Source organism: Mobula birostris, chromosome X, assembly GCF_030028105.1.
Source record: "Mobula birostris isolate sMobBir1 chromosome X, sMobBir1.hap1, whole genome shotgun sequence".
NCBI lineage: Eukaryota > Metazoa > Chordata > Chondrichthyes > Myliobatiformes > Myliobatidae > Mobula > Mobula birostris.
This window is the reverse complement of record NC_092402.1, coordinates 72853402-72872839: the sequence shown is the minus strand read 5'-3', so window position 1 is coordinate 72872839 and position 19438 is coordinate 72853402. Positions and strand designations below refer to the sequence as shown.

The 19438-nt window shown below is 41.6% G+C and overlaps 1 protein-coding gene across 1 annotated transcript; it reads left to right on the top strand.

Moving 5' to 3' along the window:
- Nucleotides 1-5178: 5178 nt before the first annotated feature.
- On the top strand, nt 5179-19145 carry LOC140191682 (translational activator of cytochrome c oxidase 1-like). The gene is made up of 6 exons (XM_072249309.1): nt 5179-5243; nt 7467-7795; nt 8711-8817; nt 9843-9973; nt 13206-13368; nt 16026-19145. Exons 2-6 carry the CDS (start codon nt 7489-7491, stop codon nt 16233-16235), a joined length of 918 nt encoding a protein of 305 aa, XP_072105410.1. The 5' UTR covers nt 5179-5243; nt 7467-7488; the 3' UTR covers nt 16236-19145.
- The last annotated feature ends 293 nt before the right edge of the window (nt 19146-19438 follow it).

Sequence of the window (19438 nt, the reverse complement as noted above, 5' to 3'; positions counted from 1 at the left end):
AGCCATACAGTACTCAGATGTTAGCAAAATGAAATGGTAACATTCCATCAAAGTTGACTGCAATCAACATCTTTGGAGGAAATTGCTCAATTTTTTCAGAATTCTCAAAGTAGCACAGGAACACAGCTTTCATGTGAATTTTGTACTGAACAGAATGAGGATTTGTAATGATGGATCAAACACTTCAATTGGTAAACTTAATATTGAGATCAAACTTCCCCAGCAATAAAAGTATTAATCTCTTCTTTCCACTATATCCAGCGTTTTCAACTTTGATGTCAGTATTCCAAACCATGTCGTACTTGGAGTACTCAAGGCATGGATTGGACACATGGTATGTCAACAATCACAAACCTAATTGCATTGCGCCTTCTCCCTGAGAACAAGCTTATATTTTCAGATCAGTTCTGGGTGATTTGTTAGTGGGGTAAGGTCAGTTCAAAGACTGATCACAAAATAACTTGCACTGCTTATTAGAAACTAGAGTGGGTCTGGGAAATTTTATCCTATGACCAGATCCTCATTAGGAAGATTCACCTTTGGGTACCTGCCAATGAGTTACAGTATATAATGTGTAATTTTGTACATTTAAATGTAGCTCCTCTGATAAATTAATTACAGATTAATTGAAATGTATCCCAATCTCCATGCAATTTCCATTAGTGCAGCTTCATTTAGCTGGCCCACCAGCTGAGTTCTGTCTGAAATTCTGTCACTGGGCAACAGTAGCACAGCAATTAATGTACTTGACTTGCAGTAATTGGAACCTTGGATACATTTCAGTGAAATTAACACTGAATCACCATGACAGCTGGCCAACATAAGTAGTTACATTATGGAATATAAAGTTAGTATCAGTAATTGTGATCATAAATTACCACATCAAAAAAACTGGTTTAATTGTTTTTTTTGACAAGTAAATCAAACAACCAAAGTTCAATGTAAATTTATTATCAAAGTACATGTATGTCACTGTATACAACCTGAGATTCATCTTCTTGTATGCTCATCCTCAATAAATCCATTTAACCAATGAAAGACCACACCAAGTTGGGCGTGCAACCAGTGAGCAAAAAAACAACATTCTGCAAGTACAAAAAGAAAGAAATAATAAGAAATAAATAAGCAATATGTAACGAGAAGATGAGATAGTGAGTCCATAGGTTGTGGAAATGTTTCAATGATGAACCAGCTAAACACAATTCCAGACCCATGGACCTTTTTAACTGAGTTAAGGTAGTCTTGCAAGCTGTTCATTTGAGATAACTAAATAATTAAACTGGATATATGCAGTATTCTGCAAAAGCTTGAGCATGCAGTCATTGAGTATGTAGCAGTGCTCTCAATCTCTGGTATTGAGATTTCTTTGCTTCACTTTGCTCTTTTTCACTGTCAGATCTACATTCAAAGTGCATTGATTATTAATTGGTTTATTGCTGTCACATGTACCTAGATGTCTTTACCAGTCTTTTCCTTATAGATATGTAAAAAGGAAAAGACTGGTAAAGACAAATGTAGGTCCCCTACAGACAGAAACAGGTGAATTGATTATGGGGAGCAAGGACATGGCAGACCAATTGAATAACTACTTTGGTTCTGTCTTCACTAAGGAGGACATAAATAATCTTCCAGAAATAGTAGGGGACAGAGGGTCCAGTGAGATGGAGGAACTGAGCGAAATACATGTTAGTAGGGAAGTGGTGTTAGGTAAATTGAAGGAATTGAAGGCAGATAAATCCCCAGGGCCAGATGGTCTGCATCCCAGGATGCTTAAGGAAGTAGCCCAAGAAATAGTGGATGCATTAGTGATAATTTTTCAAAACTCGTTAGATTCTGGACTAGTTCCTGAGGATTGGAGGGTGGCTAATGTAACTCCACTTTTTAAAAAAGGAGGGAGAGAGAAACCGGGGAATTATAGACCGGTTAGCCTAACGTCGGTGGTGGGGAAACTGCTGGAGTCAGTTATCAAGGATGTGATAACAGCACATTTGGAAAGCGGTGAAATGATCGGACAAAGTCAGCATGGATTTGTGAAAGGAAAATCATGTCTGACGAATCTCATAGAATTTTTTGAGGATGTATCTAGTAGAGTGGATAGGGGAGAACCAGTGGATGTGGTATATTTGGATTTTCAGAAGGCTTTTGACAAGGTCCCACACAGGAGATTAGTGTGCAAACTTAAAGCACACGGTATTGCGGGTAAGGTATTGGTGTGGGTGGAGAGTTGGTTAGCAGACAGGAAGCAAAGAGTGGGAATAAACGGGACCTTTTCAGAATGGCAGGCGGTGACTAGTGGGGTACCGCAAGGCTCAGTGCTGGGACCCCAGTTGTTTACAATATATATTAATGACTTGGATGAGGGAATTAAATGCAGCATCTCCAAGTTTGCGGATGACACGAAGCTGGGTGGCAGTGTTAGCTGTGAGGAGGATGCTAAGAGGATGCAGGGTGACTTGGATAGGTTGGGTGAGTGGGCAAATTCATGGCAGATGCAATTTAATGTGGATAAATATGAAGTTATCCACTTTGGTGGCAAAAATAGGAAAACAGATTATTATCTGAATGGTGGCCGATTAGGAAAAGGGGAGGTGCAACGCGACCTGGGTGTCATTATACACCAGTCATTGAAAGTGGGCATGCAGGTACAGCAGGAGGTGAAAAAGGCGAATGGTATGCTGGCATTTATAGCGAGAGGATTTGAGTACAGGAGTAGGGAGGTACTACTGCGGTTGTACAAAGCCTTGGTGAGACCACACCTGGAGTATTGTGTGCAGTTTTGGTCCCCTAATCTGAGGAAAGACATCCTTGCCATAGAGGGAGTACAGAGAAGGTTCACCAGATTGATTCCTGGGATGGCAGGACTTTCATATGATGAAAGACTGGATGAACTGGGCTTGTACTCGTTGGAATTTAGAAGATTGAGGGGGGATCTGATTGAAACGTATAAGATCCTAAAGGGATTGGACAGGCTAGATGTAGGAAGATTGTTCCCGATGTTGGGGAAGTCCAGAACGAGGGGTCACAGTTTGAGGATAGAGGGGAAGCCTTTTAGGACCGAGATTAGGAAAAACTTCTTCACACAGAGAGTGGTGAATCTGTGGAATTCTCTGCCACAGGAAACAGTTGAGGCCAGTTCATTGGCTATATTTAAGAGGGAGTTAGATATGGCCCTTGTGGCTACGGGGGTCAGGGGGTATGGAGGGAAGGCTGGGGTGGTGTTCTGAGTTGGATGATCAGCCATGATCATAATAAATGGCGGTGCAGGCTCGAAGGGCCGAATGGCCTACTCCTGCACCTATTTTCTATGTTTCTATGTTTTCTATGTTTCTAGATACTGTACAGTGAAAAGCTTTTTTGTATGGCATCCTTTTAAATTCCATACATGTATCTGTCAAATGTAATGGTTTTTTTAAATCAAGAAACTGAGTCCATGTTGTTTAAGGTGTACAGATTTGCTGCTAAGTTGCTTACTGTCAAAATTGATGGAATAAGAGGACTTTGACAAATAGAAAATTGCATAAGTAACATGTAACAGTGAAAGGTTGTTTTTCAGATGGAGAGAAGTGTACAGTGGTGTTTCCCAAGGATGGATACTTGGCCAATGTATATGCAGGAAGTATGCACACCACCAAAAAATCCTCAAAATAATATCAAAAAGTCGAATGCTTTTCAGAAAGTCAAAAACACATCTATATGCATTATGATGACAGTGACACCCTAACAAACTTTCTATGTTAAATTGTTTCTGTCCCAAAGATCTCAATTTGGCAATTCAATGTTTCCTTTGCACCTCAGGAGCTGCATTTAAACAATACATATTGCACTGTTTCTTGACAAGTTCACTCCCTAAAAATACCCATACCATACACAATAATTCCCTGTTCAGAATTATTCAGCCTAGTATGTCCAATACGTAACTGTAAGTACAACTTATTCTCTCCTTTTCTACCTATCTCCCAATCGAGTTCCCACCATCCTCTGAATTTTATATAAATCCTGTCCTTTCTTTTCCTTATCCCAAACTTGTTGCCACAGTGATTGAATAGACTTTTTAGTTAAGGATTTCACCTCTCCCTTATGCAAAGGCACCCTTATGAATTTATATCGCTGATTTTAAGTGACTGCTTGGCAAGAATGTCTGCCTTGTTGTTTCTTTCAACCCCAACCTGGGCAGGGTCCCACACTGCTGTCTTAACAGATGTCCACAGAAGAATGTCTGGCCTACAATCTGAAGTATCTGTTTAAATAGATGTCAAGACCAAGAACGAATCAGAGCACAAAGGCACGTAATCAGGGTGTACTTCTTCGGCCCATTCCAAGGCTAAAATGATAGCAACTATCTCAGACATGAATAATAGTCTGATCATCGTTTCTTAATTGTCACCTGAAACTTCGGAGCACAAACAGAAACAGCTGAATGACCTGTCGCAGGTTCTTTTGAACCAACTGTGTAGACATGTAAGAAACCATAATATCTGCCTTGCATAATATTGCTGAACTTCCTGTGCCACTGATAAATAATCACTCCTCACCTTGATCTTTTCCTGAAGGATCAAATCAATCACAGGCAAAGGTAAAGACCATGGAGGGGTGACAGACATTAAACATTAAACCATAATCCACAACCCATAATTTTGTGCCCATTCATTTCCCATCCACTCAGAACTGAAGACCTTACGAATACACTGCTTCCCAACACTCCACTGATGCTGCCCATATTGGGTGCCCAAGTTTACGTCCTCTTACGTTAACCCAGTAAACCATTGCTAACTGTAACCAGTTACTAGCACCACTACATAATCTCAATGCTTGAGATTTAAGGGGTTTTAAGACCGCTGGTGAGACTGACTTGTAAGCAACACATCCATATTCAAAGACAGATCTGATTTAAGTGACCTCCTACTCGCAACCTAATCACACTCAACTAAACATTTGAGCACATTAAAGGCTTTTTTACACTTCTCCAGAACTTTATTTACATGCACATTCCAATTTAGGCTTGTTATCCACATACCTAGAATCTTTACCACTAAATCTTGATTTACAGTGTTACCATACAACTTCATATCAACTTCAATCCGTAGGCTAACAGCTGAGCTTCGATCAGACTGTAACGTGACTTCCCGGTCTTCTGGCGCATGCGTGCATGTTTCCCTGCCGGCGCCAATTCCATGCGCATGCTACGGCTGGAGCCGGAAGTAGATGGCGTTTGAGGCGGATGTCTGTCGGTGTGCCGATAACCGGTGGGTCAATGAGAGGGTGGTGGTGACTGGGCTGTTGTCGGTGGGTGCGATAATCGGGCGCCACACCAATTGGCATCTTGAGCTGGAGCTCCAGCTTTGGGCTCTAGGACTGGGAGTTCGGGGTTGGCGACAATCCTTCCTTGAGTGGAGCAAGTATGGGTTCTGGGTGGAAGTTTCTGCTGAGGGGAGCACGGATACTGTGCATTTTAGTAGAAGGAATAAAGACGTGGATTCTAACTGGGGAGAAAATTCCAAAAAAAAAATCAGGCGCAAAGAGACTTGGGTGTCCTTATGCAGAACACCCTAACGAATAGTTTGCAGGTTGAGTCGGTGGTAAGGAAGGCAAATGCAATGCTAGCATTCATTTCGAGAGGACTAGAATATAAAAAACAAGGATGTAATGTTGAGACGTTATAAGGCATCGGTCAGACCTCACTTGGAGTATAGTGAGCAGTTTTGTTCCCCTTATCTAAGAAAAAATGTGCTGGCATTGAAAAGGCTACAGAGGAGGTATACTAGAATTATTCTGGGAATGAAAGGGTTAAAGTATGAAAAGCATTTGATGGTTCTGGGTCTACTCACTGGAATTTAGAAGATCTCCTTGAAACCTATTAAATATTAAAAGGTTAGAGTTAGAGTGTGGGCACGTGGCCAAGTGGTTAAAGCATTGGACTAGTGACCTGAAGGTCGTGAGCTTGAGCCCCAGCTGAGGGAACGTGTTGTGTCCTTGAGCAAGGCACTTAATCACACATCGCTCTGCAACGACACTGGTGCCAAGCTGTATGGGTCCTAATGCCCTTCCCCTGGACAACATTGGTGTCGTGGAGAGGGGAGACTTGCAGCTGGTCCTTGCCCAGGCCTACGCCCTGGAGAGTGAAGACTTTCCATGGTCTTGCAAGACTAACGGATGCATTTACTTTAGTGATGAGTGGATGTGGAGAGAATGTTTCTTACAGTGGGGGAGCCTCAGAATACAAGGAAGTCCATTTAGAGCAGAGATGAGGGAAAATTTCTTCAGCCAGAGAGTGGTGAATCTGTGGAATTCATTGCCACAGATGACTGTGTGGGTCAAATCAGAATCAGGTTTATTATCACCAGGATGTGACATGAAATTTGTTAACTTAGTAACAGCAATTCAATGCCATACATAATATAGAAGAAAAAGTAATAAGTAAATCAATTACAGTATACGTATATTGAATAGATTAAAAAATAGTGCAAAAACAGAAATATATTAAAAGAGTGAGGTAGTGTTCACTGGTTCAATGTCCATTTAGGAATCAATGGCAGAGGGAAAGAAGCTGTTCCTAAATCACTGAATGTGTGCCTTCAGCTTCTGTACCTCCTACCTGATGGTAACAGTGAGAAAGGGGCATGCCCTGGGTGCTGGAGGTCGTTAATATGGACGCTGCCTTCCTGAGACACCAGTCCCTAAAGATGTCATTGAGTATATTTATGGCAGGGGTTGATAGGTTCTTGATTAATCAAGGTGTCAGAGGTTACAGGGGGTAGGCAGGAAAATGGGGTTGAGAGGAATAATAAAGTAGTCATGATGGAATGGAGGAGCAGGATTAAAGGACTGAATGGCTTAATTTTGCTCTATGTCTTATGGACCGCCTTCATACAATGCCATTGACGATTGCATCCTCCAAGTCTTCATTTTCATTAGAACATTCAAGATGATTGTGGATACCTTAAAATTCTTCATAGTGCCTAACTTGTTGAAGTAGTAAGATTGTTTCATTTTCACTCCCAACTGTTTCTGGCATTTCCAAGCTCGAATGCTTGAAACTACAGTGAGCAAAACAGTTTTAAATTGTCTTACTGGTTATTTCTTGCTAGCTATCAGTGACAAAAATCACTGCTTTTTGAACACAAACACATGCAACTGACACTATTTTAAAAATTGCTCGCTCTAAGCACAGAGTTTAATGGCCACACAAGTGGATGTGTCTGATGTGAGTTAGAAACTGTTCGGCAATTAAGTGGCATAATGTCCAAAATAAATGAAGGGAATCCCAGCTATATTCGCGAATCATCCCAAATAAGTGGCTGCCTTGATTAACCAATAGCCCAATTAACCAGTATTAAGGAAAGGGCCTAAAGAAGGTGCAAGTGAGGGTAGAATCAGTACCAACTGCAGATGTTCGAAAATATTAGAGTACTGACCTAAAATAATGAGAGTGCTCATCTTCATTTACTTCACATTGTCCATTCTTGCAGCTGATCACTAGGATTCACCACTATGGCTGGAGTTGCCATGTTTCGAAGTGTTTACTTGTGGAACAGAAACCACCTCCTGTCGTCACTGTGGAATCGAGGTGATTCAGTGGCAAAGCACAGAGCTCTGTCTCTGGGCTCCATTTCCCTCTGCAACCAGACAAGCGGCCAGTACAATCTCTTAGTGCCACATGCTAAGATCCATGCTTCTTCAGCTACCCATGCCGGGCATAACAAGTGGTCAAAGGTGAAACATATCAAAGGGCCAAAAGACACTGCCAAGAGTCAGATGTTTGCCAAGCTCGCAATTATGATTCGCTTTGCTGTGAAAGGTAATGTGGCAACAACTAATGAATTTTCCTTCCATTTTGACCTACTTGAATTTGAGTTTAAAAATGCAAACACGAGGAAATCTGCAGATGCTGGAATTTCAGGCAACACACATCAAAGTTGCTGGTGAACACAGCAGGCCAGGCAGCATCTCTAGGAAGAGGTACAGTCGACATTTCAGGCCGAGACCCTTCGTGAGGACTAACTGAAGGAAGAGCTAGTAAGAGATTTGAAAGTGGGGGGGGGGAGATCCAAAATGATAGGAGAAGACAGGAGGGGGAAGGATGGAGCCAAGAGCTGGGCAGGTGATTGGCAAAAGGGATATGGGAGGATCATGGGACAGGAGGCCCAGGGAGAAAGAAAAGGGGTGGGGGAACCCCAGAGGATGGGCAAGGGGTATATTCAGAGGGACAGAGGGAGAAAAAGGAGAGAGAGAGAAAGAATGAGTATATATAAATAAATAACGGATGGGGTACGAGGGGGAGGTGGGGCATTAGTGGGGCATCAGAAGTCAATGTTCATGCTATCGGGTTGGAGGCTACCCAGACGGACTATAAGGTGTTGTTCCTCCAACATGAGTGTGGCTTTATCTTTACAGTAGAGGAGGCCGTGGACAGACATTTCAGAATGGGAATGGGATGTGGAATTAAAATACTTCGTTTGGAGCAGTTCAATTGATCTTTTTTGATGTTTATACACTGAATTACAATAACACTAGGAAAGCTTTATTGGGTTTCTCATGAATCTTGTTGGGTAACATTTTCCAAGTGCAAAGTGATGAAAAGATTTGATTCTACAATTTTGTACTTTTAAGTTCCGATTGCATAGTATTAACTGTTTGGTTGAGAAAGAGAACCATTGCTATGTTTGTATTGAAGACCTCAGATTTGGTTTGATATTGGTCTAACATTTTACAGAAGGAGGTCCAAATCCTGAGTTTAACACTCAGCTGGCAAACCTCATTGAGCAGTGCCGAGCCAAGAACATGCCTAAGGCATCTATTGAAGCTGCAATTAAAGGTGCAGTAAGTATTGCATTGCTAACTCGTAACCAATTAAACTTGTGCTGTTAAGAATCTTAACTAAACTTTCAGTTTCTTGGTCAGTTCTTAAATTTATTGTAATCTACGACTGTGTGACAATGGCTTAAACGTCAGGTGATTTTTCCTAATCTTATGATACTGTTAAAGAGAAACCTGAGCTTAGAGATGCAGAAATTAGAAAGGTTTCCTGTAGCTGACCACCGTCCAGTTGTACCTGTATCAGTGGCACTAGGATTGCCTTTTTCAGTAATTCTGAAGGTGATGCTTCACACTGTTGAGAGTAATTGTGTTCAGTTTTGGGCACCTCAGGGGTGCTACACAGATTAAATAGAGTGACATCACAGGTAAGTTAGTAGAATGGGTTGGAAGATCTTGGCTTGTACTCTCTGGAGGTTAGATTACTAAAGGATAATTATATGTTACAACTCTGGTTAAGCCACAGTTGGAGTCTGGTCATACTTAGAAAATTAATGAGGAGTCTTAATTCCACCTTCTTGCATTGATCGATAACCCTACAAGTCACATCTTTCCAGATACCAATTAATGTGATGAGTTTCACTACTGTGACCACCCTTTCATCCAGTGCATTCCAGACCATTACAATTCTACAACTGAAAGGTTTTTTCCTCATTTCTCCTCTTAATTCTTCTACCACTCGTTTCAAATCTAAGCCCCTCTGCTTTTTCTCACTTTTCATTAGGCCATCATTATTCTCTACATTTCAATTTCCCTTTTGCTTCCCCGTCACAAAGCAAACAGCCCAGTCTATCCAAACTTTCCTCGTAACCGCACTGTTCCAGCCTGAACAGTATCCTCGTCAATCTCTGCACTCACTTCCACCCTGCAAAGCAGCAACCTGAACTACATGCAACAGTAAGAAGGGGGAAAGATTGCAGTGACATCCTGTGCCATTTCTGTTGGACTCAGGGAATTGTTAATAGTGTTGCCATTAGTATTTCAGTGGCACCTTTGCCTCTGTATAACATTGCCTGTTTCTTACTTGCCAGAAATCTAAGGTTTCAGTCTATTCGCTGTATGAAGCAAGAGGTCCAGGGGGGTCGTCCCTGCTCATTGAAGTCCTCACGGACAACAACAGCCGAACTCTTCAGCAACTAAAGAGCATTCTGAACAAAAATGGGTAAGAACAAAGGATCTGTCTTTCCAGGTTTGCCTGCTGAGCCCCAACTGATGTATGGTGCTGATTGTGTGACATATTGAGGGTTAGTGTTATGGGATAGAGACTTTGTTACTGCACTATCTTCTATATCCAGGCTCCAGGTTTGAAATGAAAAACAGTCAGGGTGAACAAACTCTTGGACTAGTTCTAATGATTCCTTGGCTTGTTCCACTCATTCTAGAAAGGAATTTTTCAGATCTTTCCTGTTAAGGGTCTTGGGTCTTCACCTGTCTGGGGAGATTGCACTGCTGCTTGTGATGGTCCAGGTGAGGTGTTAAGTTGCGATGCTACCATCATCATGAGTGTCGGCAGCCCTCTATTTCTGTATTTTGAGATGAGCATCCCCTCTGACAAGGATTCTGTTGTTGTTTGCTGAAGCCACTCTGGGCTGAGAAGGCAGGAAAGAAGAAACATAGAAAACCTACAGCACAATACAGGCCCTTCGGCCCACAAAGTTGTGCCAAACATGTCCCTACCTTAGAAATTACTAGGGTTACCCACAGCCCTCTATTTTTCTAAGCTCCATGTACCTATCCAGAAGTCTCTTAAAAGACCCTATCGTATCCGCCTCCACCACTGTTGCCAGCAGCCCATTCCACGCACTCACCACTCTTTGCATGAAAAAACTTACCCCTGATATCCCCTCTGTACCTACTCCCCAGCACCTTAAACCTGTGTCCTCTTGTGGCAACCATTTCAGCCCTGGGAACAAGCCTCTGCCTATCCACATGATCAATGCCTCTCATCATCTTATACACCTCTACCAGGTCACCTCTCATCCTCCGTTGTTCCAAGGAGAAAAGGCCGAGTTCACTCAACCTGTTTTCATAAGACATGCTCCCCAATCCAGGCAACATCCTTGTAAATCTCCTCTGTACCCTTTCTATGGTTTCCACATCCTTCCTGTAGTGAGGTGACCAGAACTGAGCACAATACTCTGCGTGGGGTCTGACCAGGGTCCTATATAGCTGCAACATTACCTCTCAGCTCCTAAACTCAATCCCATGGTTGATGAAGGCCAATGTACCGTATGCCTTCTTAACCACAGATTCGACCTACACAGCAGCTGCTTTGAGTGTCATATGGACTCGGACCCCAAGATCCCTCTGATCCTCCACACTGCCAAGAGTCTTACCATTAATACTATATTCTGTATTTATGATGTGTATTTGATTTTTCTGGGACTTTGCATTTCAGAAGTACTTTTCCTGGTTTTGACCATTGTGATGAAGTGGGAAGCATTACTAAAGTGTGTTTGCAGCGCTTCGACGGTGGAGGATTAGTTGTTCAGTTAGGCCGGGTCCATGTGTCATTACTGACCCGACTGTGTCTGACTACATTGCTTTATGTCATTTCTATTCAATATTCATATTGCACTCAGTTTGACCATGTACCTGAGCTTGTAGAATAGTTTCCTTCCCTTTCTCTGACATTTCCCTTAACTATAGGGCTTGCCACACTCCATCGGTGTTGATTTGAGCCCAGTTACATTTTCTGTGTATTGCCAGGGGATTTTCAGGGTAAATATAGTCCACTACTATTACTACTATGTTGACTCAGGCCTAGGGGGCCGGCATCGGGCAAATATAGTCTGGTGATGGCTTAGTGCACATTTAGGCTTGTCACCTGCTGCTGATAATGCCCAGACTATATATATTATGGTCTAGATCCCATACTAAACTGTTCTGTCCTTGTGAAACTTAACTTCTCCTTGTATTCTTGGCCCAATGACACCTGACTATGGGTTCTTGTACTAGTCATACCTGACTCTGTGTCGTTGTACTGGTGACCACCACTTCTCACACCCCCAATTATCACCATTCAGATAATAGAAAATCACACGTACTGAATTTGTACATCCGTACCAAAAAAAATGAAAAACAGAATTTATGTTGGAAATAAATACAAAATGCAAAAGAAATAACAAATTTTGTCATATTTTAGTGGCTCGGTACTGTGGGGCGGTAAGATTTGGATATAATTGCATATTGATTGGGTTGACACTCACAACCATCCCTCCTTTGCCACACGCTCTCCAGTCTGGGAACAAGTGAATCGACATTGCAGGGTGCAGCGCTGTCACACTCTTTATCTGCAAGACGTTTTCTCAGGCTCACTGCAATGTGGGCAGCCACAGTAGCCATGATGAACTCCTTAAAGTAATCTCTTGGCCTTTACTCCACTTCCTCGCTATATCCCGTTATATCCCCAAACTCCTCCTAGACCACCTTTCTACTATATACCCTGATCCTTGAATCCCATCCCTTCCCCTGGTATCCCCACTTATCCATATCTTAATTCACAAGCCCTCTGTGTCAGAGAAAATAGATGGATTTAACATTTTGTGTGCTCTTTATCAAGAAACCCTGTTAAAACTGAATTAAATGTAAGATTCTCAATTGATTCTCAATAAGATTCACAACTTAAACAACCAAACTCGACCTGTTCAAATCCCTGGTGCTGATCACACTTGAAACGGTCACTTTGTGCCCAATAGACCTGACACTGTTTTCACTTTCATGTTGACTTCACAATCAGACCTGGAACAGTTTGTACCATCGTACCAGAGATATGAGTACTCGACCTAATCACACCTGGCACTGGGCCATACCTATAACATTTGAAACAATATATTTGTGCCAGTCTCTCACGATACTATCTACTGTTATCCTTGACCATTTTGTACTGAGCTCTGACCCCACCTTAAAGTGTTTTACCTGAGCCTATTACATCAGACACGTTTATACCCTTTTACCTGTTACTTTAGCATTCTCTTGTGATTGGACCTGACACTTGTCCCAGTTACACCTGAAACTGTTCGTGCTATTATATCCATCGCAGCTGACACTGTACAGACTTGCCATTCCCATCTGGTACTGAAATATCTTGATCATCAGACCTGACACACTCTCCACATTCTGTACACACGTTACACTGGTACTACCTACCCGTTGTTCACACCTAGCTCTGCTGGCCACTGCTGACAGTCCATGTCAATAACATCAAACCACACTCACTCAGAATTTCTGAGTGCTTCTTGCTTCTTCTTCTCAGACCGAGGAAAGAATGCAGATTGGGTTCCTGCAAGAGAAGTGAGCACAACAAGATGGTATTTTTTTCCCAGATGAGTTTTTAAATATTGTGAGTGTATTAGTTTCTTTTAAAAAGTCATTGTAATGTATTGTTAATGCAGGGGAATAATGAGCGATGGAGCACACCACTGTTTTGATAAGAAAGGAGTGGTGATGGTGAATGGTCAGGGCATTCAGCTGGAACGTGCTCTGGAACTGGCAATTGAATCTGGAGCAGAAGATGTTGAACAGGTTGAGGATGAAGAAGATAAAGTCATGCTGAAGGTGAGAACACATTGGCTCTCCTTCCAAAAACAGTTAAGGTCTAATGTGGGCACTGTACATCAAACTTAAACTAAAATGATCTATGGAAAAGAGTGATGTGCACCATCCTTGATGTCTTTAACTATAACAATGTTAGCTGAAGAGCAAAGCTTTCTATCAAACACTTTCCATTCCAGATGCCCCATAGGTTACATCTCCTTCCACACTGTTCCAGGAAGAGGTACCACTCAATCTGGGCAGACTGTAATACTCTTTGCACAGTATGCCATCATGTACGTACAAAGTAGATTACAGGAAATGTGTCTGATGCCAGATCTCAACCCTAAATGTCAACCATCCCTTGCCTTCACAGATGCTGCCTGACCCACTGAGTTCCTCCAACTTTTTATTGGCTCTGGATGAATTATAACGCTTCCTCTAAATTAACCTGATGTTTTTTCTTACACGCACCACAGAAGAGCCAGCCCAAATCAACACAAGTAATCTTTTTGTATTTTGGTCATTATGATCCATTATTCCCTTGTGAAATTACTGCAATTGGGGGAAAATTGGTGACAATTTTATAATTCCAAACTCCAAGAACCGAATGGTGTAGGTTAATATTAATTTGACGAAAATTAGAAGTCACATTGAGTATAACAAACTGCATTGTACACTAACAAATGCTTTCGAAGTATTGTGACTTTTTGAGGAAGAAAGCAGCAGCCAAATTATGCATTTGGTTCCAGTGAGTATACGGTCATGTTATTTTTTTTTTAATATTCACTCATGAGATGTGGGCATCAGTGGCAAGGCACACATTCACTTCTCACCCCTGACTGATTCACCTTTGTGAATCATTAAAGGCAATGGTGATGCATCTCAGGGTGCTGATGTTGGGCAAAACAGTATACTTGCTTGCCATTGATGGCCACAGTTACATGGACAGCCTCCTCTGTGCTGGATATGGACATTGGCAAGCATTTATGCTATGCTGCAAGTGGTGGTAGGATCATAAGTTTGTTACCTTTGTCCATTTTGAAGGCAGAGGTTCTGGCAGGGCTAGCTAAAAGACTACAGTATATTTTGTAGTTGGTGGGTTCCTCAAATTGCACTCGTGTAGGCTAGTGGAGAGTAATCCATCACATTCTGGCTTGCTTTGAATATGCTGAAAAGGCTTTGTGACGTAGGGAGGAGCAACACCAAGCCTTAACCTGTTCTCATAATTATATATCAAGTGCAAGAGGATTTCTGGTTAGTTGTGACATGCTCTGCCTCCCTCAACCAGCCGGGATGTAGTTGGTACATGACCCAGCATGGAGGAAACCATTGAATATCACATGGGGATAGGGGGTGAACAAGTAACATTCATGCTACAAACATGCCAGCCAGTTTTGTTGGAGGTGGTTACTACCTGGCTTGAATGTTGCTCACTGCTTACTAGCCCGTGGCTGAATGTTTCCAAGGTCTTGCTGCATGCAAGCACAGCCTGCTTCATTTGCTGAGAAGTTAAAAATGGATCTCAGCAATTATCAGTGAATATCCCCACTTCTACCTTAGGATGGAAGGATGACACAGCTGAGAATTGACTGGGCCAGAGTCACTGATTCAGTCCTATATTCCTCACTGACCATATTCAGGAGGAGGCTTATTTGTTCAAGTTTAACCCGATGCCTATAAACTTTGAGGGCTAGATTTAACATTAACTGTGAAATCCATTACAAATGTGCTCTTACTTCTGATGCATCCTTACCAAGATAGGACTTGAATTAAGATTATGATGAGAGAGTCTGAGAGATTAGCTAAACTGAATGGTTCCTTAATCAGTCCCTGGGATTGCCTTTCTAACTTAGACACCAGTCCTCACAATAGACATTGCCAGTTTGACTGTAATGGAGTGACATTGCTGTGTCCAACATTATTGCCAAGTAGGACTTGATTGGGCTGTCCAACTAAACTGATGTATTTCCATATAGCAGTTTGGTAAAACTGAATGGGTTACTGAGCCTTTTCAGAGAATGGCTATGCATCAAACAATTCTGGTGTCACACTTTCATTGAGACACTTTTAAAAATCACAGTTTATCTGATAAACTGAATTTAAATTACCCAGCACCCACAGTGGTATTTGAACATGTCTCTGAATTGGTGGTTCGGACCTCGAGTGTTGGTTTTAGAACAATCAAATCATCAAAATCCCATTGTTTTCTGGATTGAAAGATACATATTGGCTAAGACACTGGAAAACTGCCTTCTATCTTTAACTACTGTTGTGGGTCTTCCACATTTACTTCAGCAAGCACAGGGCCAGAAGGCTTTTAAACAGTTTTCAATAATTCTCTGAATATCGGCCCTGGGTCAGCCAATTGTTGTCATATTCTCAGACTCTTGTTTTGAAAGTGTTCCCATGGTTCTGAATTCAGTGTAATTCTCCTTTGAGAACTACATTTACAGTGATCAAGTGGAACCAGAATGAAATATGGTCGTGAAGAACAGTTAATTTACCAATAATGCATCATTTTTATAAAGTGCAGATTGTATTAGTAATTACAATATTAGCAAGGTAGGAAAAAAACTAGGGAGCATAGGGATGAAAATTAGTGTTTATCTTTGGATAAAGTAAAAACATAAAGTACAGATGTCATTTGTAATCCACATTTTTAAAAATTTATTTTTCAGTTTATTTGTGACTTGTCCTCATTGCGAGAGGTACGAGAGAGGTTGGATGCACTGGGACTGCTAAACATTAATTCTGGACCTGAGTTTATCGCCACCACGACTGTTCAGCTCACGGATAAAGATTTGGAGGCAGCTTTCTGCTTGATTGAACTGATTGATGAGAATCAGGACGTTATTAAAGTATATGACAACATAAGGTTGCAAAGTTAACTGAACAGAAGAGGGCTTTCTGCATATTCTGATACAATACCGAATGCAACGGAACATAAGTTTGTACTGAGACTGTACAAGATCATGTCAAAGTTTCCAGTGTGTGCTCTCTACATTGCCAACAATTTAGCTTCAAAACAAGAATGTGCTGCAGCTGTAAAGTTGCAGTTGTGTAACTAATGGTAGTTACTAAACGTGCATCTTTATCCATTGGTTTTCATCCTCTCATAGAACAGTACAGCACAGAACAGGCCATTCAGCCCATGATGTTCTGCCAGCCTTTTAACCTATTCCAAGATCAACCTAACCCTTCCTTCCTTCATAGCTCTCCATTTCTCTTTCATCCATGTATCTAAGAGTGTCTTAAGTGTCCCTAATGTATTTGCCTTCACCCTATCCCTGGCAGTGTTCCATGTATCTTCTACTCTGAGTAAAACAACCTACCTCTGACATTCCCCCTATCTGTCCCTCCAATCAACTTAAAATAATGCCTGCTCGTATTAGCCAATTCCACACTAGGAAAAAGTCTCTAGCTGTCCACTCTATCTTTGTATACCTTTATCAAGTCACCTCTCGCCTCCTTTTTTTCCAAAGAGAAAAGCCCTAGCTCGATCAAACTATCCTCATAAGATAATGCTTTCTAGTCTGGGCAGTCTCTGCATCCTCTCTAAAGTTTCCATATCCTTCCTATTTTGAGACAACCAGAACTGAACTCAATACTCCAAATATTCCAACCTCCCCTGAAGATTTCTGTGGTACAGTACCACAACCGCCATTTGCTTAGCAGCCCCTCTTCCTTTTTGCGATTTTCCATGTATGTGTGACAGGTGACACAGCCCAGTCCAATACTGTATTCAGGATTAGTTCATCAGCTGAAGAGGGGATAAATCCTGGTGACCATTAAGGTGATTGTTGCACTGGAGTCCTCGTGTGATGATAAAGAAGGGTCAATGACTTGCTCATAGCTGGCTCTTCACAAGAAGGAGGAAATCAGCCATATTTTTAACATTCTGAAATATTTAATCAACTTTCAAACGTTTTTGTGGATTTTGTGGATGAGCTGAACATTTTTGCTAACTATAATAAATATGTCACTTCTTGGGATTATTTCAGGCATCAGGCCCCAGTAGATGTGATGCAGAGCTCTTTCTGAAATCCCCCGATTAAATAACAGAACGGAAACTAAGTACAGTGGATTCGAGTGAATTGGGACACAAAGGGACCAGTACATTTTGCCCCAATTAGCCAAAGCTTCACGGAAATAGTTAAAAAGGTATTAAAAAAAAGACAAACTGAGTAACAAATTATGTATTTAAATTAAATATGAAACAAATTAGAACACTACCAATACTACCGTAGTACCATAAAATTGTGTATAAGTTTCTAATACTTATCGATGGAGGAATTCATCCACATTGTGGTCTTTTGACTGTAAATGAATAAAATCTCTGCAGATACCCAGTGTAGATGGTGGACTGCCTCCATATAATGCTATCATTGTAACATTCAAGATGATTGTCTATACCTTCTAATTCTTCATAGTTCCTAATTGTTGAAGTAGTGAAATCGTTTCATTTTCACTCCCAGTTGTTTCCGGCATCTTCAAGCATGAATGCTTGAAACTGCAGTGAACAAAACAGTTTTGAATTGTCTTACTGCTTATTTCTCACCAACTATCACTGACAAAAATCACTTTTTTGAACACAAACACATGCAACTGATGCTATTTAAAAACCTTACTTTAAGCACGGTGTAGCATCTAACAACCACACAAGTGTGCACGACTGACTGTAGTTAGAACCTGTTCTGCAACAGTCTCCTGCCCCAATCAAGCAGCATAGTGTCCCAAATAAAGGGAATCCTAGTTATTTTCTCAATTAGTTTTTGTTCAAGAGTTGTCCCAAATAAGCAGCTCCCCTAATTAACCAATGGCCCAGTTAACTGGAATCCACTATAATACCAATGTTTGTCTTTATTTTGTAAGATGTAACTGAGTAGGTAGCACTCTTATTCCTGCCTTGACTTCAGACTAACAGTATGCCGCTTGTACCAACAGGCCTGTCCATGAAATAGTATCTAGGTTCCAGTTCCACCAGTTTCTGCAGGGTGGTAAGAGGAGAAAATAGGAAATAGAACTAGTATTTGCTTTCATGTATTAATCAAATTTTCAAGATGTGGGCAGTCTGAGATCAGTGTATTGCCCTTGAGAGAAGTGGTGGCAAGTTACCTCAAACCACTGTAGTCCTGTGCAGGTCTCTCACAGGATTTAGGACCAATGTTCTAATTCCAGTCAGGTTGATGGTGAGGAATGGTGTTCCTGGTGGTAGAAGTTTATGAAGGGCCTGGGCAAATACCTAGTGTCTTTTGTAGGTAGTACACACTGCAGTGAATATGGAGGGAATGAATGTTTAGGTGGTAGATGAGGTACCAGTTAAATATGGTCTTAGATGATGTTTGTTTTCTTGAGACTTGTTGGAGCTGCACTCATCCAAGCAAGTAAAGTTCCATCACATTCCCGGATTGTGCCTTATAGATGGGGGAGAGGCATTGGCATGGGCCATTAGGGATGTCACGGTAGTGTATCAGTTATTATAGCTCAGGGCTTCCGAGGTGGGAGTTTTATCCTGGCATCCTCTGTAAGGAGATTGTACATCCTCCCTGTGACCATGTAGGTTTCCTCCCACAGTACAAAGACATACCAGTTAGTGGGTTAATTGGTCATCGTAAATTATCCCATGATCAGGCTAGGGTTAAATCCGGGGTTGCTGGGCATTGTGTCCCAAAAGGGCCTTTTCCACACAGTAGCTCAATAAAATAAATAAATGAATGGCAGGTGGGTCACCTGCACCAGGATGTCTAGCCACAGTCCTGTTCCTGTAACTATATATTTACCTGACTTCAGGTTAAGTTTCGGGTCAGTGGTAGCCCCTAGGACCAGGAGTTCCCAACCTGGAGTCCGTGGACCCCTTGTTTAATGGTATTGGTTCATGGCATAAAAAAGGTTGGGAACCCCTGCCCTAGGATAATGATATTGGGGGATTGGGAATGCCATTAATGTCTCGACTTGGTGGTTAGAGATTGTCATTGGCTAGCATTTTTGTGGTCTGAATGTTACTTACTAATTATCACTTCAGACTATTAGCCTACCATAATACCAATCTAAACTAATCCCATCTGTCTGCATGTGGTCCATATTGTTCCAG

Coding starts and splice junctions, on each gene's coding strand:
- LOC140191682 (XM_072249309.1), top strand. CDS start 7,489: ATGGCTGGAGTTGCCATGTTTCGAAGTGTTTACTTGTGGAACAGAAAC. Junction 7,796..8,710: donor GATTCGCTTTGCTGTGAAAG/GTAATGTGGCAA, acceptor AACATTTTACAG/AAGGAGGTCCAAATCCTGAG. Junction 9,974..13,205: donor AGCATTCTGAACAAAAATGG/GTAAGAACAAAG, acceptor TTGTTAATGCAG/GGGAATAATGAGCGATGGAG.